The 25,497-nt window shown below is 47.7% G+C and overlaps 2 protein-coding genes and 1 long non-coding RNA gene across 5 annotated transcripts in view; 1 reads left to right on the plus strand and 2 right to left on the minus strand.

Moving 5' to 3' along the window:
• Nucleotides 1-13,133, minus strand: part of SLC13A4 (solute carrier family 13 member 4) — a 42,385-nt gene extending 29,252 nt beyond the window's left edge. Inside the window, exons 1-2 of one of the 2 annotated variants that reach the window (XM_001499950.7) lie at nucleotides 12,219-13,133; nucleotides 7,458-7,586 (exon numbers count right to left, since the gene is read on the minus strand). In XM_001499950.7, coding sequence (XP_001500000.2) covers nucleotides 7,458-7,586; nucleotides 12,219-12,317 — 228 coding nt within the window. In that variant the 5' untranslated portion in view covers nucleotides 12,318-13,133. Of the gene's footprint in view, nucleotides 1-7,457; nucleotides 7,587-8,376; nucleotides 8,561-12,218 lie in introns of those variants that run through there. The other variant, XM_070265902.1, reaches the window with a different exon arrangement.
• Nucleotides 1-23,657, plus strand: LOC138923917 (uncharacterized). 2 transcript variants are annotated; one of them, XR_011438270.1, is made up of 3 exons: nucleotides 1-705; nucleotides 1,017-1,147; nucleotides 23,303-23,657. It is a non-coding gene; the product is annotated as an uncharacterized lncRNA (long non-coding RNA). The 2 variants fall into 2 exon arrangements; XR_011438271.1 differs by lacking the exon at nucleotides 23,303-23,657 and adding an exon at nucleotides 9,799-9,882.
• Nucleotides 14,447-25,497, minus strand: part of FAM180A (family with sequence similarity 180 member A) — a 16,890-nt gene continuing 5,839 nt past the window's right edge. The window contains exons 2-3 of the mRNA XM_005609431.4: nucleotides 20,054-20,154; nucleotides 14,447-18,530 (exon numbers count right to left, since the gene is read on the minus strand). Of these exons, the coding sequence (XP_005609488.1) occupies nucleotides 18,186-18,530; nucleotides 20,054-20,154 (446 nt within the window). The 3' untranslated portion in view covers nucleotides 14,447-18,185. The remainder of the gene's footprint in view (nucleotides 18,531-20,053; nucleotides 20,155-25,497) is intronic.

Genomic DNA, 25,497 nt, shown 5'->3' on the forward strand with positions numbered 1-25,497 from the left:
GAACACCAGAGTTCCAGCGTTCCGGAGGATTATTTTAATCGTTTTCTGAAACGTGTTGCATACTCAGGCTTGCTGTGAGGGTCCCTTTCCTCGCTGTCTCATTTCCGAGACTAATATTCTGTGAGTTGGAAAACTAGATAACGAAGCTTGTTAGCGCGTCGATTTTGTGATATATGCATTTTTTATGGCCTTTCTGTTTTTCCGTTCTGTGGTTTCCTGAGCTTGGAGAGCAGAGGTGTTTCTGGACTGTGGTTTGAAGAGATGGGCTCGAGGAGGTTGCTGTGAAAAGGTGGAGCAGAGAATGGCAACAGTTTGGGCTCTGAGTTCTGACTACCTGGGTTAAATCGCTGCCTCGCAGATGAGCTGTGTGCTCTGGGACAAACCACTGAGCCCCTGTGGCCCGTCCCTCCAGCCTTTTCAGTGGCAACAGTAATGATACGGAGCTCATGTAACCCATCCTGACATGGGCCTTAAATAGGATAACGCAGGCCAGCTCTCAGAGCAGTGCCTGGCATGTGGGACGTGCTCAGTGAATGTCCATTATTATCTTTAGAGAAGTAGAGAAGATAACAAGCTGCAAGATGAGATTGAGCCCGGAATCGAGTATGCCAGCACGACCAAATGAGGGGATAAGAGAAAGAAATGAATTAAGAGGGAACAAAGTGGACCCAAAAAAAGATTCCTCCACATTTTCTTAAGTGAAGGGTGAGTGCATTGGAAGAGCTTTCGGAGCCAGCCTGGGCAGAGATACAAGGACAGAAGTGCTGGCGAATGTGGTCTATTTACGGACTAGTTCATTGTTAGTGAATTGCAGGTGACATCTGTTAGCAGTGAGCTTTTAAAAATATTACTTTCCTTGGACATAGAATTATTTCTTACTTTCTAGGTATGTTAGGTTTATAATTTTTAAAAGAGTTTTTTATAAAGGGGAGGGGGGAGTTGGGGTTCTCTTCCTAGAAGTCTGAGGAGAATGGAGATCTGGATGTCGATCTCAGACCAGTGCTTCTCTCACTAAGAATGTGACTTGTCCTCGCTGGGTCCACGGAGGAAGACAGAGGCGGACCAACTGATCGTTCCTGCCTCTGGGCACCTGGATCAGCGCTCGCACACTCAGAATCATCTAAAATCCTCACATCTCCCGAAGGAGGTAGGTATTTCCATTATTCTCATTTTTCAGATGAGTAAATGGCTGTTTAGAGAGGTTACACAACTTGCTCAAGACTAGTTAGTGACAAAACTGGATTCAAACTCAGTTCTACCCTGCTGCCAACTTGGATGCTGACCCTTTCTACATTGCCACTCTACTTGCTCACGGTAGTGGCAGCCAAGAGACCAGCAGCATGTATGGATCCAACTGTGTCCACTCTCCTGATGTGGGCATGTGGCAGCATAGGGGGGTCCCAGCAGAAATGCAGCTCATCAGCATCCAAACTGTCTCTGCAAGTCAGCTGTTGGTGGGACTCTGCAAATGGCGGGAATTTTTGGTTCACCTGAACAATTTTGCTGTGAAATCCTCTAGATACGAGCCTGGCTCTCTCTTAGCGCTGAACTAAGGCCCTTGTCAGAGCTGAAGCCCCACACTGCAGGATTCCAGCTAGTGCCCCAGAAATGCAGCCAAATCCAGTGTGGCTGGCTCTCGGCCTTTGGCTGGGGGCAGGAATGTTGTTTCTGTGGGGGACATCTGTGTGGGTTCAGACACTTGCCTAATTGCCTGATTTGCATACCCGGAGGACAGAGGTTGACAAACCATCTTCACTGTCTCTGAAACTTCAGGGGCCACTGTGGGAAGCGGTTGGCCATGAGGTATCAGGAAGGGCCTAGGCAGCCAGGGCTCTGGGCCCCTATTCTCAATTTGAGTAGGACTTCTTCTTCCATCTGTTTTATGTATTCACTCTCCTAAGATTTGGTTTAAAGAAAAGGTTTTATTGCTTAAAAAAAATTCTTTGCAAACTCTACCCTAGAGAAATCTAAAGCAGAGAGACCCGGTGGGTGCTGACCTGGCCCAGAAGTTGGTGCAGCTCCTGCATGCTGGGGATGCTGACTTGCTGACTCAGAAAGCACCCCCTGTTTCCTCTTTGGAACTCTATGAACTGCCTCAGCGGAAGAACCTAAGGCAGGGGGCTGGGCTCCGAGCCCAGAGGCAAAGGGGCTGGCTCATACACAGGGAGTAGCTCTTCCCACAGAAACGTTAGTTTGGCCTCAAAAGGCTGCAACATCTGACGGTTCCTGGTTCCAGGCCTCACTCAAGGCCTGGGTGTGGAGCTTGGTTCTGGGCTGTGTCTGGATGGCTGTGGGTAATCTGGGTTCAGGCAAGTGGCCGGGCTGGATGCTCAACCTACATCCCCACAGGCCTCTATGCAGGGAGTCAGCCTCATGGTGAGTAGAGGCCAGAAAGGCAGAGCAGAGAGTGGCGTATGAAATGCCCCTAGGTTAACAGACAGAGAAAGTCAGGGTCTAGGCACTCGTCTCCTGAGCCAGCAGGTCAGAAAGATCAGGAACAAACAGGGAAGCAGATGCATGACATCCGACTCAAGCGTCACTCGGCTGCAAAGGCTGTTTTGCTAACCCAGCTGGAGCTGCTCACTGCCTCTCTTGCTCTGGCAGGAGCCAGTATCTGAACGAGACTTGCTGGGGCCTGCAGTGCAGGGCAACTAGACAGGGGAGGGTGAGAATGTGTGTGCGTGTGTTGGGGAGGGGTAGAGAGAGAGAGGTAATCACTACCAGAAGTTGTTCCTGACTCTGGCATCCTGGAGACTATTCTCAAGCCCCTTCATTTAAACCATGCTGTGTACTCCCCAGAAAGCCCCTTGCCCCCACCTCTACACTGCTCTCCCATAAGCAGTAAGTCTTGGCTAGCCTGATTGACACAGGTACTGTTCCAGGCTATGCAACACATTAGAAGGCTTGGAGGGCTTTAGAAGCAGACAGAAGTAGTGAGAATCACAATGGAGGCAAAACAAAACTAAAATACAGGCCTGGGCTCTGTATACCAGCAGAGGGAGGTGGTGGATGCTCACAAGATCAGAGAATCCTAAAGTGAAAAGGACCTTAGAGGCCAACCCCTTCCCAAGATATGACATCTATCCCTAACATCCCTGACAAGGCCATCCAGCTTCACTTCCAGGGACGGTGACCCCAGGACCGTGCGTGGCGCTCACTTCAGAGTCTGCCCTCACACAGAGCGCTTTGCCGCTTTGGTTCTCGTCTGACCCTTTGAGCCTGGTGTGTTGAGCTGTGGAAGCCAGAAGTCACACCTCTCTTGAATCTCCTCTTCATTTCTCATGTGACTCACGTTCTAGAGTTTTGACGTCTTGGCTGCCCACCTCTGAATGAGCTCCTTATCCAGAATTTGATGCTCTGGACACAACTGTTTGTTAATTCAGCAGATTTCAGTAGAGATTCGCAACCGGTTCAGAGCACAGGTTCTGGGATCATACTATCCTAGGTTCAAGTCCTGGCTCCACTACTTACTAGCTTGTAATCTTGAGTAAGTTACTTAACCTCTCTGAACTTCAGTTTCCTGCTCTGTAAAGTGAAGATAAAAATAATAACAACTCTATAGAGGATTAAGTGATACAGTGCGCGTAAAGGACCGCCCATAGTGCCTGGCATATGGTAAATGCTCAAAATTTTGGCAGCCATATTGGACTAATGACATACTGAGTCTGTACTCAACTAAAAGCCAAGGGTCTTTTCAAACAAACTGCTAACATTTATCCTTATTAAACATCATTTTGTCAGTTTCAGTTCATTGTCTCATCCTGTCCACATTGATTCATTCTGTCACTATACATTGGCTAGCCCATCCATCTTTGAGTCATCTGCAAACCCAACAACACGCCTTTTATATTTTTATTTGAGCTCTCTCTCCAGTCTGATGCCAATATGTTACTCAAAATTCTTTAGGGTCAGCTGTTCAACCAGCACTCAAGTTACTCAACTGTGCTGTCCTCCAGTCCACATCGGCTTCTCTGATTGAGAAATTTTTTTCCCCCAGAAATTTTGAAGGCTCCAGAGAAAAAGTTAATTTATATTCAATCACTTCTGTTTAAAAGGCCAGGAAATTATAAAGCCTTTTAGAAAGACCTCCATCAAAAGGTGGTCAACATAGTTTGGGCAGTTGACAGGGTAAATTTCATTGATCTAGAACAGTCCCTCATGGGCAATTGTGTAAGTCTTCCACAATGCCAGAAGATGAGACATTACTGCAAAGGTCTTCTGTGTTTCTCCATTTGGTTTATCCTTTCTCTCTGCTAGAATAGGAACTTCCCAAGGTCGGGAGTCATTTACTTCACTTCATGTCTCTCTTCAGCACCTGCGTGCCACATAGCAAAGGCAGTCTAAGCTTTGCACACAGACAACTCTCAATGCTTGCTGACCAGCACATCACCATGAAAACCAACCATTTATATGCACACATCTAGCCGACAGCGGGAAACTCAGAAGGGTCCGCTGTGGGAATCAAAAGGACAGAAGTTATGTGTTTCATCTTTGTCTCCCTCCGGGTACCTGTAACACCCCATATTGCACATGGTAGGAAGAGAACTCAGAAAAATTATTCTGAATGTTGAGTAAATAACATAAGGGACAAAAGCCGCAGTCCCTGAGTCACACTGATCCTGTTCACATGCCTTCATGTGGAGAGTACACTATTGATACAGCGTCAGGAAACACTGTAATCAAGAAATGTTAACTGAGGGCCAGTGTCTGCATACAGGCCATAAGACATCGTAAGTCCTAGGGGGCGTGAATCTTGGTGGAGAGGAGATGTCTGCAGGAAGTTTATATCTGGTGTGTCTCATGGACCATTTAAAGGATAAAGACATCAAATAGGCTCCGAAGGAGGGGAACAACGCTTTTAGCCAAGGTCTTTGGAAAGGCTCCACAAAGAGGGCAACTGGGTAGCATTTTAAAGTCCAAAGAATCGGAGACACCTTTCCTGTGGAAGACTGGCCTGAGTCACAGCAAGGGGCTGGGCGCAAGGAGGGTTTCAGGAGCGACAAGTAGATGATATTTCCGGAAAAGGGGGCTCTTATAGACGCCCAGCCCAGCTTTCCCGGTGAGCCACGGCACACGCTGGCGTAGGAGTGCGGCCAGTGGTTGCGGAATAGGTGTTCTCTCTGTCTGCAAAGGTAACTGGCTCCCAAGGGGCTCCAACCCACGTCCTCTACCTTACTGGCATTTTCCTCGAATCTGAGTTTATAAGGCCAGCTAAACAAACTATATTTGGCCTAAGCTGCTCGCTGTAGCCAAACTGCTAAATATCATCACCAGCCAAAGCCACTTTATGAGATGGATGGGTAGGATTTTTCATCTAAAATGATAAACTTTGCCCTCTCGCTCTTCCTAATGCTTCCCATCTCCAGCCTCAGCAATAACACCACGCAATCTCTCACTGGACAGTCTTTCTTTTCTCCTCACAGTCAAGATACCCTTGAAAACTACTGTCTCCTAGATTCCTTACAGGTTTGGCCTTCCTGTTTGTGTGAAGGGGCGGGCCCTTGGATCAACTGTTGCTTAGTAACCTCTCTACTGTGCGGAAGGGCCTGATTGCCTCCCGTGGAAGGCAGGCAGCCCTTGGAGAAACAGAGACATCATCTACTTTAAGGCTGAGGCCTGCTGTTGGCTTTGGGGCTGCCTGTAGTGAAACACAAAAATCTAAGTCTCTCACTTAATAGTTAGCTCACTTAAAAATGTTACTTAAGATTCAATTCTTTCTATAACTTCATTTCTTTCCTCTGACCTCTACTTTCACCCCCTGACTCCTTGGCTTTTGGTTTTACAATTTTAAGGAGAAACCTACAGAACAAGTTCATACACTTCCCTTAAGAAAAGTCATATTTAAGGTTGATTGTTCTTTTAGGTATGCAAACAGACCCAAACTACGTATTTTTTCCACAAAGGAAGGAGGAAAATTGGAGCAACTGCTGGGTAATTCCGGTCACAGGCTGGCTTTTATGGGCCCCCAGCATATCCATCTCCAGGAATAAAAGCACTGCTGAGGGTTTTGGGGTCCTACCCCTTTTGGAATGCCGGAGGCCGCTATAGCTACTCAATGCCACCAAAAAAAAAAACCCCTAAAACAAAAAAATAAAACCCAAAACAAAACACCAAAAATCAACCAAACAAAAAAAAACAGCCAGTTGAGTCCATGCAGTAGGAAGACAACCTTTTCATCAGCAGTCAAGTTCAACAATTAGGAGATCGCCTAATTCTACCTTTGGACTTTCAAAAAAGTTCTGTTATCTGTGGTTAAGGCATCCTGTAGGCCCCGCTTCATTATTCCTTCCTTATAGCACACAGGAAAAGAGATCCATAGTTCTTAGGAATAACTCATTGTGCACCGACATAATACTTCATGGAGTGTTTTCCTTCTGGTGTCGTGAGCAAGAGTATAGACTTTGAAATCTAATAGATAGGAGTTGGAATCTAGTTCTGCTACTTCCTACTTTGTGATCTTGGGTGAGTTTTTTTAACTCCCTGAGCCGCTTTCCTCGTCTGTAGACTGGAAATATTAACACTCACCTTGTAGAGATCTTGGGAACATTCCATAACGAATACAGCCCTTCCAGGATAGTGCCCGATTCTTAGTGGGCATTCAAACATTAGTGCCCTTTCTTCCTTCTTCTGTCCCAAACCTCTACCATTCCATCTTCATCAGAAACTAGCCAGAGACCAGGTGCCAGAACAAGACAGTCCAAACGGAACCAGATGTTCATGAATGAGGACCATCCTTTATCTTGCTCCTGGGTTCCTGCTGTGTTGTTCTTTTTTCTATTTGTGATATGCTTAAGTGTTTGCCCGGAAATTTGGCCCCAACCTGGGCTTCATATTGACAATTTCTGTCTGAGCTTTTAAGAATGCCACAGAGAGAGAGTGAACAGAGAGGGCAGAGTCTAGATAGACAGCAGTCACAGAAAGGAAGTGCAGTAATCTTGAGCTGGGGAAGGAACAGAACTGTCTTCTTAGGAAAAGTGGATGAAGACACTGTCAGGACTCAGGGAAACATGGTAAGTCTCTCTGCCAACAAATATTTATTGAGCACCTACTCTACATGGGCTCAGCTTTGTAATCAGATTCCAAAGACCCGGGAGGCCTGGTTCCTGCCTTTGAGTGCTTGTAGGCTAAATAGACATACACAAGACTGAGAAAGATCGACAGCAGCCTGGTTGTATATCATACAGTTCCTAGAGAGTTTCAGACTGAAGGAGCAACTGGATATGATTAAGCAAGTAAGGCTGCCTGAAAGAGGCAGTTTGAGGGATAGAGGGTCACGGGTTGAAGGAGAGGAACTCAGGGTCTGGAACAGCATGTACAAAGGCTTAGTGCTAAGGGGCCATTTCAGAGAGCAAAAAAGCCCCCTCCTCAAGTGCTTTGTGAATCTCCCTTCACCTCGAGCCCTCTTTCATTGGCCCGGGAGGAACCCCAGCAGGTGGCTGGGCCACAAGTGGTCTAACCTCGCTGGATCGGAGGACTCCAAAGAACGGGTAGAGGAAGGCAGGCACCAGGGCTGCAGCTCCGAGAGGCACGGCCTCGGACACCCAGTACACAGCAGTCACGATCAGCACGTAAGCACAGGCAGCCTCCTGGAAGGGGAGGAAAGTGGGCAGTTAGTCACAGGGACAGCCACTGCCACTGAGCATCCAGACGAGATCCAGGGCAGAGGCAGTAGGCACCCGGACTCAAACATGGGCACCGGGACACAGCCCTGGGAGGTGCAAAGCTGGCCTTGGCAGGGCAGTGTGGTGGATCCATGGCGGGGCCCATACTTTGGTGTGTGAAGTAATGGCTGATTCTCGGGTGGGCCGATGCCTGGCATGATGTTTGCATTGGCCTGCAGCACAGAGGCCACGGGACTGTGATGATATCACAGCTCTGCTGGTTCCAGAAACTGTATAGGGTGGGGACTGAAATTAACTGCAGTGTCCAGGTCCAAGGTCATATACCATAAAGGTGGAGTTCACAGCTTTAACTTGGACTGGGGCAGAATATTTTGGTGTCAAGTTGATTGGACACTAGAGGTTCTTGGCAGAGTTAAAGGTAAGGATTAATTTATCTAACCAGTTCACATGTGAGCTCTGAGATTGGCCCATTTTGGGCTAGATAATTCTTCGCTGTGGGGGCTATCCTGTGCATTGTAAGATGTTTAGCAGCATCCCTGGCCTCTATCCACTAGATGTCAGTAGCATCTCCCCAATTGTGATGACCAAAAATGTCTCCAGACATTGCCAAATGTCCCTCAGAGGGAAAATCGTCCCTGGTTGAGAAGCAGTGTCCTGACTACTGTCTGGTTCTCATTGCTCTGGGACGTCATTCCACCTGCCTGATGCTCATGCAGACATCTTTCCGACAAAGGGAAGAAAGAGTGCTGCCTACCTGGAAGGGAAGGCCTGAAGAATTCCCAGCATTTTCTGCAGCCCGTTCACTTTGCTGGTTGTACAACTTCGGAGCACACAGAACAAATAAGTACAACATCCTTATAAAAATCAGCCCTCTTTAACCTTGGCCGCCAGTAATGCTGGTTGCCCTGAAGGGTGCTGATTAATGGTGTTGAGAAAGGTCACTGGCTGACTCTTGGGAGAGCTCATTGTCCAAGGGACTTAACAATGGGCTCAGGGGCCACAGCATAGAAGATCCAAGTTGGCTGTGGGTTCTTCAATTTAGACATAGTTCTAAACCATCTGGGCTCAGGTCTGACCTACCCTGACACTCTGGCTGGTGATCAAGGAACCTGACAAATCTTGTTCTGTTTATCTCTCCCTTGGATTCAGAACAAGCGTCCTCAAACTTCTACATAAAAGTTACAAAAGGTCACCATGATCAGTGAGGGGCATCAGGGGTGATTAACTTAGCTTGGCTGACGGGACCTTGCTCCCTCCTGATACGCAGGGATTATGGCGTTGGGGTTTGAGAAATGGGAACTGGGCCCAACAATTGTTGACTGTAGCTCCTACTGAGCTTTCCTCTGTAGCCAAAAGATCAGAGAGAAGTTAAAACTTTTGGAAGTGCTGATAAGACAACAGAATCAGTAGTGGAAAAAAAAAAGCCTCCCTTTTGAAAAGAATGAAATTTAAAGAAGAACTCCCTTTGTTGCAGAAATAAAACTACCCAAAGGAGTTCAAAGCCCTTTAGCCCACCTGAGCCCAGTAATTCCCATCTCTTTCCCGGGACAGAGACAGAATGGTGGGTCTTAACTGCAGCTGAAGATCAAGGGGACAGGATGTCTGTCCCTCACTGAGAAGCCCTTATTCCTTCCTAAGGACCATCAGTCTTTCTTGTCCTGGTCATCACAGGGCCACAAGTTAAGGAAGGGAAAAAGGGGAGACAGGGAGAGAGAGAGGATGAGAGAGAGAGAACTTTCCTTCTACCAGGCACCATTTTAGTTTGAATGAAGAGAATTCAGGTAAGCCATGATAAACGTTTTGATTGTAACTGCTATTAGGAATTAGCAAAGGCTACCGGAGGAAGTCACCAAGGTACCTTTATCCAGAAGTCTTAAGAACAGGATAAACTACCATCATTTTTATCTGACCTTTCCTTACAGCAGAGTGGCCAAGAGACCACCTTCAGGCCTTTCCATATATTTCCCCCTCAGTTTATCCATGGAATTTACATAATCTTCCTTTTGCCCCTTCTCAACCTTCTCATAATTCAGTAGGTAAGCTTATATTCAGATAACCCAAAATACTCTGTGACGTTTGATTACAAGAGTCCTGTGTCCCTGTGTCTGACTAGTGTCTGGCAGGTAGCTCAATCAGTGTTGGTTGAATTGAATTGGGCTTCTCTGCTGGCTAACAGGTCTCTGTTATCTACCGGAGAGAATATTTTGGCGACTCCAGGCCCCTTATCACAGACATTGGTCAGCAGGTGTGTAGGCGTTGGTGAGTATTCAGGCATTGCCTTCAAGGAGTAGTGTTGTTAGTTCTTTTCTGCCCCTGTTTATAAATAAAGGAGAGAGTTCAAAAGTGGGATGTCCTCCTATTTGATGTTTCCTGACTGCTGCTAACTGATGTTTGCATCTGCTCCTTTTCCACACGGTCCGACCACCCCAGTGGTATCCCATGTAAACCTGACCAGAGGGGGCTCGCGGTCTGTGTATTTGCTGCTGTGAAGGACTGGAATTTAGCTTGGGAGTTGGGTGTAACTTTATCCCACTGGAGACACTGAAGCAGGGCTTAGTGATGGACGCCCCCTCTCATAGCCTCTTCTTCTGTAGTATGGTAAACCAAGTCTGGGCCCCTGATTGTAGACAACTGGGTAGGAAAAAGGCGAAGGTTATTCTACCCATTCCTAAAATGTAGCTGTGGCCTGCCACTTGGAAGAACCATCAGAACTGTAGGCCGGGAGCTCCTGCTTGGGTGACATCTCTCAAATCCAGCCCAGAGCAAGCGAGTCCATTTAGGAAACTTAAGGAGGAAGTATCGGAATCTCAAAGTTAGATGCAATGGGGGAGGGATGGGTGAGAGACATTATACAGGTAGGTTTGTGCCTACTGTGGGCACTGGTGACCTCAAGGTGCTTCTAAATCATTGTGGGGGAAGAAGAGCAGGCCTCTTGCTGACACTGTGACACACAGAGAAGCCATCTTAGTCCAAAGGTGAGAGACAGTCTGAAAAAAGGGGCTAGGTCAAAAAAGGGCATTACCTCTTGCTCTGAGTAAGTCCAGCTTTAAAAATTTCTTCATCAATTATTTATAGACCCAAACAGAGCAGAGGCACACCTGTCTTTCCTTTCCTCTCTTCTTTTTTCCACAACATTCCTCTTCCCTCAACTGTATAGATTATTTTGCCTCCTTCAATAATTTATCTTTTTCTTTTTGTGGATACTTCTCACTAGTCATTGGTAACTAAGAAGCTCAAAGACAGGGTCCCAGAATGAAAAGTGGGGAACGCTACACCCTAGAGGCATGGTCCCCAAAGACGGGGACTCAGGGGGCACCTGATACTGCTATGGAGAGGAAGAGCAGGCTGGAGGCTGCCTGCTCGCCACTTGGTTAGCATTCCCTTAAACCCATCTGATACTGAGGGAAAAAAAAAAAAAAACCATGTAAAGGAAAGAAAAAAAGAAATCAGCTCATTTGGACAAAGCAGAAAATTGACTGGTGTACGGGCCAGGAAAACTGTCAGCAGCAATCACTGTCTGCTAATCCCGGCCCGGGTTTAATCAGCGTCTCCCTGGCACTTGGGGGTATTTATTCTGCTCGAGATTTAAGCCAGTTTGTTTTTAAGAAGCACCGTCCTAATCCCCTGTATTTCACTTTATAACTTAATCTTGGTTACCAAGTTGCTCAGGGAGCTGCGTGGAAGGCGCTCTTCCCCTCCCACAAACACGATTAAGCTCTCTTAGCTTATTTTTCCCCAGAGTCTCAAGGACAGTGCCAGCGGGGAAGGGGTAAAGCCACTGAGAGGGGGAGGAAGAGAGGAGGGGGACAGAGCAAGGAAGGGAAGGGAGGCAGAGAGAAGCAAGCTGAGCGCAGAGCCAAAGCTGGGGCTCCTCTGCTCCTCTGTTGTGTCTTTTTAGGCTGTCATTTGGTGTCTGTCCTTCAAGAGCACAGAGAAGAAAACACAGACGGTACAAATAACGGAAGGGCCATGTCCGTGAAACCGGGGCAAGATGCCAAGCTCTGCTTTCAAGTTCAGAGGGAACTTGAGAGATTAAGAGGTTCAAACCCTGGTTATCAGTCCCCCAAGACTGGCCCACAGACCCTGGTGAGGTGCAAAAGAGCCTCCGCGGGGGCCACACTCCACCCCACCCCACCCTGAGGTCCACAGTCCCCTCCTGCCTAATCCTTCTCCTCAGTATCATCACGAGGAGGTCTTCCTGCATCCGTAGTTACCCTTACATCCACATGGTCACATGGGGACTCCTGACAAATCCTGGCTCACCAGCGTGTCCTTCTCCTTATCAGCACACCCTGCCAGCCCTGGCCCACAGATTTGTGTAACACACATCAGCCGGTTCAGCTGCAGCCCTTTTTTAATCTCACTCCTGGCTGGGGGCCATGGGGTTGGGGGATGGGAATAGGACAGAATGATGAAAATGGCAGTTTTTAGGCAGAAAGTATTTTAGCCTCCTCCAGAAAGACCCTTCCATTTCTTCAAACCAACAGGAAACCACGTTGAAGAATTGCAATAAGCACCCCGTTCTGTCCACCCACCTCCCCTCCTTGACCTTCCGCCTGACCCCCTGGCCCCAGGAGAGGACAGGCCAGTACTCACGCTGCTGGGGTAGAGCATGGGCAGAGGAAGCAGCACGAGCGGCACGAAGACGACGAGCAGCAGGTTCCTGGCCCGGAGAAGGCCCTTCAGCAAGCCCATCCTGGACCTGTGCGCTCTCCTCCTCCCCTTGGAGCCCGCCGCAGGCCCGATGCCTTTGCTCCTCGCGATGCTCAATGCTCAGTCCAGAAAGACTTCGTAAACCTCTCTCAGCTTCCAAAAGTCCTCTTTCGTCTTGGGGGCAGAAGAGGAGGGCAGTGACAGCCCGTTTGCACAAAAGGCTGGGCTCCTTGCCTCCTGTTTTAGGTGGGATTGGCCAGCATAGTCTTATGCCCAGCAACAAGGAAGCGGGAAAAGATGATAAATGGGGACATAGTGCGTTCCCTCTCTGCTTGCTCAGTAATAGAGTAACTTCATTCTAGGGCTCAGCAAAGGCCCCCTTCATCAACAAAATTGCCCCTCTGCTGCTGCTGTTTGGCCTTGAAGAAGTCATTTAAAGGCTTAAAAAATTAAAAAGACCAAGAGCATATCGTGCCCTCCATCATTTCTCTCCTCTCTCTGATGCCCTGTTTCGGGCAGTACCAGGGTCACTTCCTACCTGTGCTCGCTGTACCCCTCTTCCCTTAAAAAAACCTAGTACTCCCCTTCCCTTAAAACAAGCCCCCCGAGTTTGTCAGGGAGGAGGCAGCCTTCAGATGGGGTTGGTCTTCTCTCCCAGGACCTGGCACCTTAACTCAGTTCAAATTTCTTTCCTTCTAATTGGTCTCCCACTTATAATTTGCTTTGAGCCTGGGCCTCCAAAGCAGAAAAAAAATCCCTAAGACATTCCTGGTTGTCACGGGACAAAATCTTGCTGGAGGCCCACTTTAACTTTCGTTCACCTATGGGAAGCCAGACAGAGGCAGTAGCCCCGCCCATTCCTTACAGCCAATCAGCACGTTGGAAAGAACGAGACGGTATCTCTTCCAAAGGCAGTTCAGGATTGGTCCCAGCAGGGGCCTGCTGATTCTGCAGACCTAGGCAACTTGCAAAGCTTATTTTTGTTTCTCAGACATCCTAGGGGCTGAAGTGATGACCATGGTTGTAAACATAATCTCATTTGCCCAAGCACTGCTTTATCCCTGCAGACCATGGGACCTGGAGCTTTCCCTGGGGGACCGCTTGCTGATGAAAGTCAGAGGAAGACGATGTGTCCGGTGGCAGGGAGAAAAGGAAATATTAATCCTGGAGAAATTTGCCCCAGAGTGCACACTGTTAAACCTTTCAGACCTCCCTGGTGGCAAAGATCATTTGCTTCAGCACCTGGGTGAACACAAAATGTCTAAACCAGCAGAGGGTGTTAGCCTGTGAGAAAGGCCACAGACCCTTGTGGCGAGAATGCCTCTCTGGAAAAGTCTAGCTGCCCGTATCATTTCAGAGGCCCTTCCAGCCCAGATGTGAGTGGACTTTCTGGCTGGAGTAGGTACCCAGATGCTCTTCTCTGAGGTTCTTTACCGAAAAAGAAGCAGAAGCTTCCTTTGGTGGGTATGCAAGGAGGAGGTGGAAGAGCAGGGAATAAGTTGACAAGTTCAGGGACAGGGTCTTTGTAGCCATTGGACTCTGGAATTTCTGCTGCTTACAGATGGGGAGAAGCTTTTCCCTTTTTTCAGAAAGTACATGTGGATTTGGAGCAAGGAAGAAAAGAAAAGGAAAAAAGAAAGGAAACTCTAAAAACTTTTAAAGTTGGTGGTCCTTGGCAGCACTGCCTTCATCTGAGAGAAGCTGAGCAGAGTTAAGGGTTACCCAAGTTCTCTTAAATTCACAGAACACAAGGAATGGCATTCCAAGATCTGCAGCAAAACCAGTTGAAATGATCCCCAGGCTAAAGGGAAAGTGACCGGAGAAGTGACTCCAGAAAACCAGTTCTTCCTGACTTCTAAGGCAGGTGCAACTGTGGACTACCTAGATCCCTTTTGAAATTATCTTGCCCTTGTAGGATGAGCTATGATGACTCATCTCTTTCAATGCATGTGGAAGACTGGCTACCGTATTTACTACATTCAGGCCTCATTTTTGTGATGATTTTGAAACGTAGAATGAACAATACCACATGTGTGATGTTTTGGTGGCGAATATTAAAGACTGGATAATAATAAACAGCTGTGGAAGTCAACATCCACTGTTAAACACACATACCACTTCAAATTCCTTGGTGAGATCATCTGAGATAACAAAGATTCCACTGAGCCTAGTAACTTGATCATGACGTTTTTATTACACCGTAAGTGAATATTTGTTAAATAAAATTAGGTAAGGTCAGTGACACGGTAAGACCAGTAGTTCTTCAGGACTCTATCCATTTTTCAGATGAAGAAGACATTTTCCAGAGTACAATGCTTGAGAAATCTAAGACAAATTCCACTTATATGAGGTATGTAACGTAATCAAACTCTTAGAAACAGAAAGTAGAAGGGTAGGAGCTAGGGGCTGGAGAGAGAGGGAAAAAGGAAGATATTGTCCCATAGGTATCATTGTTGTAAGATGGAAAAGTTCTAGAGATCTGTTACACAACAGTGTGCATGTAGTTAACATTATCATACTGTACACTTAAAAATGGTTCAGATGGTAAATTTCATGTTATCTGTTTTTGACCACAATAAAAAAAAGTAAGACATTAACATAGATTAGGAAAGTAAGTGCAGCCATGTAAAGTCATTTAACAAGCATTTAATTCTGGTCCAGTTTACCTATGGAAATACCTTCCATATTTACCATATCACATGAGTGGGCTTACCACTTACGTGATTCTCTTTTAGTTAGATTCAAGGTGAGATGACAGAGTGAGGAAAGTTTCAGCACACAGATGTTTTTCAGTGTCTTTTGAGTGACACCAGAGATAGCCATGAGGATGCCAACCATATAGGAAACTTCCAGAACTTTTAGATCCTAAAATTTCCCAGCAGTATAGAAATGGCAGAAATGGTTCCATAAGTCACAGGCAAGTTTCCACTACAAACATCACATCCCAGATTGTTCTGTCTATGAGTAAATATGATAAAATGTGACTTGGTTGTGATTGTGGTTTGTACAGCGTGGTCCTAATGAGGCAAAATGGGAGAATCCGTTTCTGTCCAGTCTACAACTTACTATTCGCTGGGCAAAGGGTTGGGTTTTTGCGTGGTGGTAGTGAGCATAATATTTGATTTTGCATGTAAGTGAAATCATTGTTATAAAACTTTTGTGGGTAAACAATTAATTTGTATTTGGACTAAAATAGTGTTTAAGTATGTGGTTACTGAAAATGAAATTTTCATTTGTCTTTGAAAAAGGTCATGCCTTTCTTGTTTCTATTTTTTTCAGTCATATATTGCCACATAAATATGATCCCCGATTTATGAATACAAAAGTGCCTTTCATTTTTTGTTGCAGGGTGAATGAACTACCATTGCTATCACTGATCCTGGGAACCATCCTCCCATTTGCAGATCTCCTACCACTGGCAGCAGCCATCTATACCATAACATGGCAGGCAGGGACTATAAGGGTGGGTCTTTCCATCTGGTGACTAAAAGAGAGCTCTCAGATCCATTCTGATGGGGATGGATCCGTGGGTGGGATGACTGTCAGGGTTTTGCACAGTTTCTAGACTGAGGCCTCTGCTGACCTCCTCCCCACTCTACATCCAGGAAAAGTACAAATAGGGAAGGTAGGCTATGCGGCTAATCTGCCTTCTGGGCAATCCCAACCCTGTCTGTACATTGACCTTTGTTTTAGTCAGACAGTGATACCCAAAGACAGTGAGCTCACGGAGAGGGCGGGCCGGCAGAGACAGAGCGAGCAAAAGTCAACCAGGAGAGACTTGGAGCTGCCTCAAGAAAGGGTACAAAGATAAACAGAATCAGGCCTAAAGATAGAGCAGCAGAGACACCAACGAAAATAAAAAGAGAGAAAGACGAGAGGACTGCTTTTGTCAAAGAGAACACGTAATATTAGAAAGAGAAAAATTGAACAAAAAAGCATGTTTCAGAGTCTGCATCGAGAGAAGTGAAAGAGGAGTAAAACGAGGGAATGACAATGAGAGAGAGACTGACAGTTATTCATCTTCTGAGCTGAGAACATCAGGACGCAAAGCTGTATTTCCCTCGGATGACGAATATCTTGTTCCTGCATCCTAGTATTTCTCCACGAAGATCATGCAGCTTGTGCTGCTTGGCAAAGCTCACTTGTTCAAAGATTTTAAAGAAGTCCAGACCAGCTTTCGTCATCATCAAATGACAGCTGTTAAATATGCTTTTCAGAATCAAATTCAGCCCAATGATTCCTCACTCATGCAAAGATCAGACTTCTTGCAACTTTAGTCTCCAGAACCCAGCTGTGAACCCAGGAGACGCCAGCAAGAGCTCTGAGCTGGTGAGGAATCTTTATTAGAACCAGGTACTTTCCTCCTAGCAGAGGCCTTCATCTCTTAACTCTTTTTTTTCTATTTTTTTTAAAGATTGGCACCTGAGCTAACAACTGTTGCCAATCTTCTTTTTTTTTTTCTGCTTTTTTCTCCCCAAATCCCCCCAGTACATAGTTGTATATTTTAGTTGTGGATCCTTCTAGTTGTGGTATGTGGGACACCACCACAACATGGCCTAATGAGGGGTGCCATGTCCACACCCAGGATCTGAACCCTGGGCCTCCGAAGTGGAGCGCACGAAATTAACCAGTCAGCCACAGGGCTGGCCCCCTCTTAACTCTTATTTAACATAGAATTATAACAAGCTTGCTATCTTGTTTTTTAGATTGTGGCGGCTGAGAAAGAACAAATTGCAAAGCGCGAGTTAGGTTGGTCAAAAGAAAAGTGCACTTGTACAGCCTCACAGTGAGGAAGGCAGCAGAAAAGCTCACACCAGATACAGAAATCGCAAAGCCTGCGACCTTTCTTTTTCTTTTTTTTTTTGTAGCTTGGGATCTTTCAGGGTTGGTACAAATAGTCCAGCACACCTCTCAGGACCAGGTGACCTCCCCGTGATATCTCATAGTTAGTTAAAGGATTGTGAAAATTTCAGAAGTAGAGGAATCTTAGAGATTATCTCCTCTGACTCCTTCATTAGAATGTTGCAAAGATACTAAATAGAAGCTTAAGGGGTTTCATATATATAGTTTAAAAAGATATCAATATTGCTAAAATGGAAGTTTTGTCATTTGAAAGGGTAAAATTCTGTCACCTGAAACTCATTTTTATGTGGAGCACTTAAACCTCTGATGATGCTAAATAGTTTTAGCATGAGGATAGATGAGCGTGGCTGCTGGTGCCACCTGTTCACTACGATGACCTTCTCTGAATTAGCGTGGTTTCTCTGTTCAAAAGACAAGGCATGACTGTAGCACTTCTGAAGGCCCCCTTCATGTTTCTTCTCTGTGTTAGACCAGCCTTCAGAAAAGAAGAGTCAAGACACATAGGTTACGAAATTGCTGATTTTCTAACTGATTCTTCTTGGTGGCTTTTGGGAAGTCTATCCTTGGCTAACAATGTATTTATTTGGCTACAGCTCTAGTTTCTTTGTATCTTACTATAGAACCTTTGGGAAGATGTTCAACCTGGCACCCTGATCTTTTAGGACCAAAGAAATCTGTCTCCATCTTCCCCCTCTTCCCAAACCTCTCTGATGTCTCCTCTGGCTCTGTCCTCACACTAGGGTGTTTGTGGCAGTCACTCAGTGTTGGAGCATACCTCAGACTCCTGCATGTCGCCAGATAAACTCTTTGGCCTCTGGAGGCATCTGGAATTATCACTCTAGCCCAGGTCACCTTGTGACAGGAGTCAGGTGTGCTTGTCAGGAAGCTACAAGGGGCAAAGGGCATCGGGTTGCTTATTTTATCTCTGCTGCTCTGAGTTGGTGGTATGTGTTTTGTAGCTGGTGTCTGTAAATGGAGTAGAGAATGAAGAATTTCTGCATTACTGCATGTGCTGGTCCCTGCTCGGTGGTCCTGGTGTGGCATCTCTCAGGGAGACACTCTGGCGCCTGAGGACCGCATCAAGTCGTGCCTCAGGGCCTGGAAGAGGCTAAGGAGGGCCTGGGCCCAGATGTCCTTCTGATGACCCTGGGCCAGGGCTGTGCGGTAGGCTGTGTAGGCCAGGGTGAGCGCTGTCCTTTCAAAGTCCTCTTTCTTGAGGATGCCAGGGTGGCTGGAGAGGCTGGCACTCAGCCGGCGGATGTCTGGGATGCTCTTGGGGATCACTTCATTGCAGACGGTGTGGAAGTCAGAGGCCTTGCGCAAGGAGGCGAGCTCCTCGTCCTTGATGGAGATCTTCAGGTCAGGGCTGATCTCCAGTTTGGCCAGCAGGAACTGGGGAGAAACGCGGGACGTGGGGAGACATGAAGCACTCAGGCATCGCTGAGGACACCAATGTATTCATTACCACACGTGCTCATTTAGGGAGGCAGCTGTGGGAAGAGCTTCAGAATCCAAGAGACCTGGGTTCCAGTTCCGATTTTCCCACTTACTGTGTAACCTTGGATGAGTTACTTAACTTCTCTGAGCCTCATTTTCCTCCTCTATGAAATGATTAGTAACTACACTTCACTGGGATATTGTGAGAAGTAAATAAGACAAATATGGACAACATCTAACACTGTGCCTAGTACAAAGTCACTGTTGAAGTGCCCGCTTACTGTTTCTAGTGTCCTAGGTCAACTCCTTCATCCTTTTCTCCCTCCCACCCGCCGAAGACATTCTAAAGCATGCACAGATTATTTTGGAAAATTTTTTATCACAAGCTAGGAATTTGAAAGATGCAAAACTTGTGCTAGGAATGAAGTGGGATACACAGATTTGTCTTCGTCTCTCACCTGCTCTTTAAGAGTGGGGGCAGTGTCTGTCATGTGCGTCCCTGCTCAGTGCCAGGCTCGTATCGGGAATCTAATACCACTTGGACTCGGAGTTCCAAGTCTTCCCTCTGTCTCCATCTTCCCTCGGCTCTCACCCATCCTCCATGCTGCTATCTGTTATCTTTCTAAAACACAGATCCGTTCATACGACCCCCGTGTTCAAGCCTTGGCAAAGGCTGTGCATTTTCCTTTCTGCTCCTGCAGCAGGATTTGAAATCGGTCCCCTGGCTCACCTGCTTGGCTACAGCAGGCTCCTTCTTTGCCAGACAGTTCCAGTGCATGGAGGATGTCAAAGCTGGAAGGAATTCTGGAGATCACACTTGAGTTCCCTCATTTAACAGTGAGGAGATTCGGACCCAGAGAAAAACGGTGGCTTATGCAAGGTCACATGGCTGACGAGTGACAGAACCAGGACTAAAGCTCAGCCCTTGAACCTGGGATCTTACCGCTGAACCACACAAGCTCCCTTGGGAAACTTACCTGTGTTGGAGGAGGAGCGGGGTCTCAGTGGTGGAGGCGTGAGAGGCTGAGGAGAGAGCTGTGGGTGACGCCAGACTGTCAGGAGTGGAGCTCCCACAGTATGCAGCGCCTGGACACACGGCTCCACTGAGACACTGGCTTGGCGTTGCCTTAGTACTACTGCCAAGCCTGCCTCCCAGCCGCTGCGGGGGTGGACTGCCCCACCCTGCTGTCGGGGGCTGGTAGTGGCTCCTACGGCTCCAAACCCAATCTCTAGTTTTGCCTCAGCTGAGCTCCTAATGCCATCACTCCCTGTTATGGCATGTGGGAAAGGAGAGTGGGTATCAGCAATACCTTACTTTGGGATGGGAAGAATTTGACGACCTTGACAAATTAGTCTAGGCCAGTCCCTATGGCAGCAGAGGTCACTCGTTTTCAGGGGCTCAGGTCACTTCTCCAAAAAACATAGAGAGGGTGCATTGTCTTTCGGGTGGCTGGAATTGACCGCGTGGCACTGCCTACCTCGTAGAGCAGTTCTACCTCCTCCAGGGATGTCTGCAGGACAGGGTTCGCCGGCACGGACGAGGACCTCTTTGGCCGATGGGCAGCAGGGAAAAGCACGGCTGAAAGACACAAGAGTGAGCTCGCCGGGCTGCTGCGCATGCATGGCCTTCTTCCTCTGCTCCCCGTGAGGTTAGCCAGCCAGCCTTGGAGTGACCGACTTGAAGCGGGGGTGGACAGCAAATGGGGAGAGGTGACAGGCAACTCTGGTGTGTCCCAGAGAGCTCCCAGGCATATCAGATGTTACTATTTCAGACCAGTGATTTCAAGCCTGGCTGTTCATCAGAACCATCCCAGAAAGTTTAGAAAAATATCTATGTCTGGGGATGTGTATACTCTAGGGAATTTACACTAAAACGAAAAAAAATAATACAAAATAGAAACGAGTGAACAAAAAACCCCAAATTCAACAAACGAGTTCCCTAATAATCCTGTGTCCTAATAGGACTGCACATTTTAGCTTTATTTCATCAATATGAAGCGCTGGTTTATATTTATTCACAACCCTTCGAATCAGAGGATCAGACCTCTGGCTGCCCCAGCCATCTGAAATAGAGCTGCCAAGCATCTGAACACAGGTGACAAAGTAAAGGAAGAGAGATGCCGCAGACCCTGATACTTGTCTCCAGGGGCGTGTAGAGCCAAACGCAGGGCTTCCCCCAAGGGCCAGCTGACTTAGAAATGCATTTAGTATAAAGTCGATGACTTGCCAGTGTTGGTCCTTAGTGGCTGCATTTAGAAGTGGCACCTGGAGGAAGACGATGGGCAGCTAGAGGCAGAGGGGGTAGCCAGAATTAGGAACTGACTGAGGACAAGAGAAGAGGACAGGATATTACAGAGCGTAGGAAGAGTCATTATGAATTGCAGTTCTCCGGGATCATATCAGGCTCGGAGCAGACAGCCCGAGCACCTCCACGGCCTCTCCATGTACCAGGGCACTGTGCAGAAATGATGGGCAAGCCTGTGGTGAGCGGAGAGAAAAAGGTGCAGCTTCTTCAAGACCCTTGATTATGATCTCGGCCACTCACTGTAAAAATCTACGAGACTTCAATGTGAGTAGCACCCCCTGAAGTTGTGCAAAGCACAATCTGAATAACCATACATGACAGCTCTGCTTCTTGATAATGGTGCCCTTGGACCATCAAGAAAAGGTCCCGTGATGTCCAGCATACTCTGTTAAAGAAGGCAGGGAACTGCATAAGCGTTTCAGAAGGATTTCTATCAGAAGAGAAAAATGAAACAGCTTCAACTTAAAAGATATTTCCTGAAAAGCTCTCTGGTAGGCATCTCCCATTTCCTAGAAAAAGCTGGTTGGATGTAATATTGCATTCCCTGTAACTCCTTTATTCTCTATACCACAAGTTTCTCCGGGGCTGGGAGAAATATGGCTTTATGTTTCTGCACCCCCAGCAGAGCCTGGCAGCCTTCCTGGGTGTGTGCTAGACACAGCTATTGGTGACCAAGTCCCCACGCTGAAGGAGGCCTTGGTGGACAGAGTGACCAGCTCTGCTTGCTCAGACCATTTTTGGGGAAGGAGCCCGTGAACTCCAGAGAAATATTTCCTAGCCCAGCGTTTTAGCAGAGTTTGTTCTCTTGGCCAGAAAACTGCCAATTTCCCACAGGATCATAGATCTCAGGGCTTGAGGAGCCCTCGCCTCTGTTTGCTCACTGCTTCTGCTTGTCGTTTGGGGTGGAGCTCAGGAGAAGGAGGCATCTCCTGCTCCACTGGTTGGCAATCTTGACCGCACGTTAGAATCACTGGAGGGGCTTTAAAAAATACCGATGCCTGGGTCCCCACTCCAGAGGTTCTGATTTAATGGACCCAGCGTACAACTGGGACAGTACGATTTTTAAAATCTTCCTCGGTGCTTCTAACGGCAGCCAAGGTGGAGAATCAGAGGCAGCTTGACCTGAGGTTGTACAGAAGGAGCTGCCTGGCTGTAATGGCCGCACTCAGGTTAGCCCAGTGGCTCTCAACCTTGACCGTACATCCATTAGCATCATGTGGGAGCTTTTAAAAACCCAAATGCCCAAGGCCACCCCCAGGCTAATTCCTGGGCATCTCTGGGGTGGATGTAGGCATCAGGACTTTTTACAGCGCCCAGGTGATTATGACGGGCAGGCAGGGTGGAGAAACATTGGGTCTTCCAGATCCACAGCCAAGCCGTGGTGCCCAGAGCTCACTCTCAGCTGATGGGCCATCTGAAGAGACCGAGGCCATCATGTTCTCGGAGACAAAGAGTGGAGGCACAAAGAGGCTGTGTACTTTGAACTTGTTTTCCCCTTCGTGGGAGATGACTCTAGGACCAGAACTGGTCCAGACCCAGAGGTGACCTGTTTCTTTCTGCATGTCCTTCCTTTCTTCCTACCGTGAAAAGTGAGTAAAACTCCCTTCTCAGGGTAGGATCTGAGAGCAACTTTACTCCTTTAATTCTTCTCTCTTATTGTGAAATTAAAGGTATTGTTCCCTTTATAGAATTCACACCCCAGCGGGTGAAGGAGATTGGGGAGCATAAACGTCCTGGGCCCCAAGCGCTTTCTGCTGCCGTCATCTCAGACCTCAGATGGCTGCCTCCTGGGAAGTTATTCACGGCTAGACCTGCGCTTTCTTCTCTCAATCGTTTCCCTGTGAACAGCAACTCTCTTTAACATGCTCACCCCAGCTGGACCCCTAGTTCTCAAAGAGCTGGGAAGAAAACACTTCCTGATTCAAGGCTGAGCTTAATAATGGAAATGTGGTCATTTCCAATAGTCCTTGTTCTCACACTATTTAAAATAATAACACAGTTTGGGGACGATTGTTAGAAATAGCTTTAGCTGCTAGACTAGGGGACTGATTATTGCTTTAGAAAGTGTGTGTGGGGAGCTGGGGAATCTTAAAAGATGGACCCCTCCCTCCTTCTTCCCATTCCCCTCATCGTTCCAGCACCTTCTGCCAGGCCCTCTCAGGTTGCTGTAGCTGCTTTGACAGTGTGCGTTGGGCAGGGGCCCTTATGCCCCTTTGGGCTGTGTAAGCGCAGGCAGCTCTGGGGCAGGTACGTCCACGGCTGCCCATATCTGATTCCCTGTGAATGAGGCCTGGAGAAAAGAAATTCTTCTTCACTGGTGGCGCTGCAGGTGGTGGGCGAGAAATAGACTGTGTCTGGCCATGTCAAAAATTGGGTAAAAAGTTAACCATACTGTCTCTCCCGATGTTCTTGTCCATAACAGTGAAGGCTGGACCCTGCCAGAAATGCAAATGGCTGAAAAAAGAGCTGACCAACTCTGAGATGTATATGCACAAAGCTTTAAACTAGACTTGCTCCCACATCGTTAGGAAAACAGCCTCGTTCCCCGGAAGCCTGGCCCTCAACCGTGCTGCACACCGTGGTCTTCCTTCTGTCTCCTCGTGCTTTCTGCATCCGTGCCACACAGTTCACGTCTTGCCGGCTATTGCCAGCTCCTGGGACGGAGGAAATGGGTTTTGTGCTTCCTTTGCTTGACCTTGCTGTCTGCATCAAGCTGGGCTCTGAGTGCAGGCTCAATCTATATATTTTGGAATGATTTTAAAAATAAACCAAGTATTAAAAACACAACAACAGGGGCCGGCCTCGTGGCCAAGTGGTTAAGTTCGTGTGCTCCGCCTTGGAGGCCGGGGGTTTCGCCGGTTCGGATCCTGGGCGCAGACATGGTACCGCTCATAAGGTCATGTTGAGGCAGTGTCCCACATGCCACAACTAGAAGGACCCACAACTAAAATATATACAACTATGTGCTGGGGAGATTTGGGGAGAAAAAGCAGAAAACAGCAACAACAACAAAATAAAACATCCCTGGAAACTCTGCAATTCAGGCTGTGCCAGGTTTTCGTCCTTTCCCTTCCGTCCCACTGCCTACATTTATGGAGGTCATTTTAAGTTTGGGCCCCCTCCTCACTGTGAGTGGTAAGGAAATCGCTTTGCGCAGCGCAGTCTTGACCAGGCTGATAAGAGGGAGACCTGAGTGCCCCTCATTGGGTGGCCACTGACGATGGCACCTCCTCTGAGGGTGGAGACAGAGGGGAGCTGGGTGGGGAGACCAGAGACTGGCAGAAGGATTCCACTCCCTTGGGTGCCGCCTGAGCGTTGAGCCTCAGGCAGGAAGGCTGCTGGTACAATTTTGTCAAAATCACTGACTTTGTGTACCTTTTGCCTAGTGCAAAGCTGGGCCAATTTGTTTCTTTCTTCTGCACTCAATGTTCCACACCCAGCCCACTCTCCAGCTATTTGTTCAGGATGTGAATGTGCCCACGAGAGCCACTCAATGTGACCAGTAGACACAGACCAGGGGGCCAGAGGTCCCCACGTCTCCTTGTGCGAAGGTCTTCTGCACCGGCTGGCCCTGGGGCAGGGAAAGCTTGAGCTTCTCCCCTCCCCCCAACTCCCTGGACAAATGAGCCTTCGGGGGAAACTGAGTCTCTATGATACATTGGATCGGCCCACGTGGAAGAGCTGATTCACTTTCTAAAAGTCACGCCACATGCCCTAAGTTACTCCAGGAACTGGATCCAGAGACTCATGTGTTCCAGCGTGTTCTGTCCATGTCTTCTGTTGAGAGACACATCTGGACCTCAGACCGAAGTTGTCAAAATGTGGAGCTCAGACATAATAACAGCTCATGAGCCCGCTGTGTGCCAGTCAACGTGCTTTGTGCTTTCCACATGTACCTCATGATGTAAGTATCGACATCCCCTGTTACAGGTGAAGACATTTAGAGGTTAAGAAATTTGCCCTAGGCCTCTCAGCCTGTTTGCCATGGGACTGAGATTAAAATCCACATCTCATGGGCTCCAAAACCCTGTCTCGCTGATGGGGTGGACAACGCTAGCTTTTTGTAGGCGTATCCCTCACAGCTTGGGGGTTCTTCAGTTCTGAATAACTACAGGAAGGATAGTGTAGTTAATTAGGAATGAATGAATGCATTTGGTATAAGACATATTCTTAAATGAATCACTCGTTCTTAGAAGAATCTCTAACTTCGGTTTATCGTAATACGATGGGTGAGGTCCGACGACTACAAGCCTGTGAGCCCTCTCCCGCATATCCTCAACTCCTTGCTCCCTCCTCGTTCCTCTGTAACCGCTCGGCAAAAGCACAGCCCATCTCCACCTGTTCCACGCGGGCGCCTGTGCACCGAAGGCTGGAGGAAAACACAACCGTGTTAAGTGATCTTGCTTTAAACTCATGATGGTTCTTCGCCCCGGCCGGTAAATGCTGCCCGCCCACTACTCTCTCGCTCTGTGTCACTGTGAAATAGATGACTATCTCACACCTCTACGCTCTCCTTAAGCCAGGTTCCTGACTCTTGTCCAGACGCTGCCTTCTCTCCTGCTCTTGTGTCCGTGCTCCCACAGAGAGGCAAGGTGCCCATGTGGCCATGATGTCTTC

Source organism: Equus caballus, chromosome 4, assembly GCF_041296265.1.
Source record: "Equus caballus isolate H_3958 breed thoroughbred chromosome 4, TB-T2T, whole genome shotgun sequence".
NCBI lineage: Eukaryota > Metazoa > Chordata > Mammalia > Perissodactyla > Equidae > Equus > Equus caballus.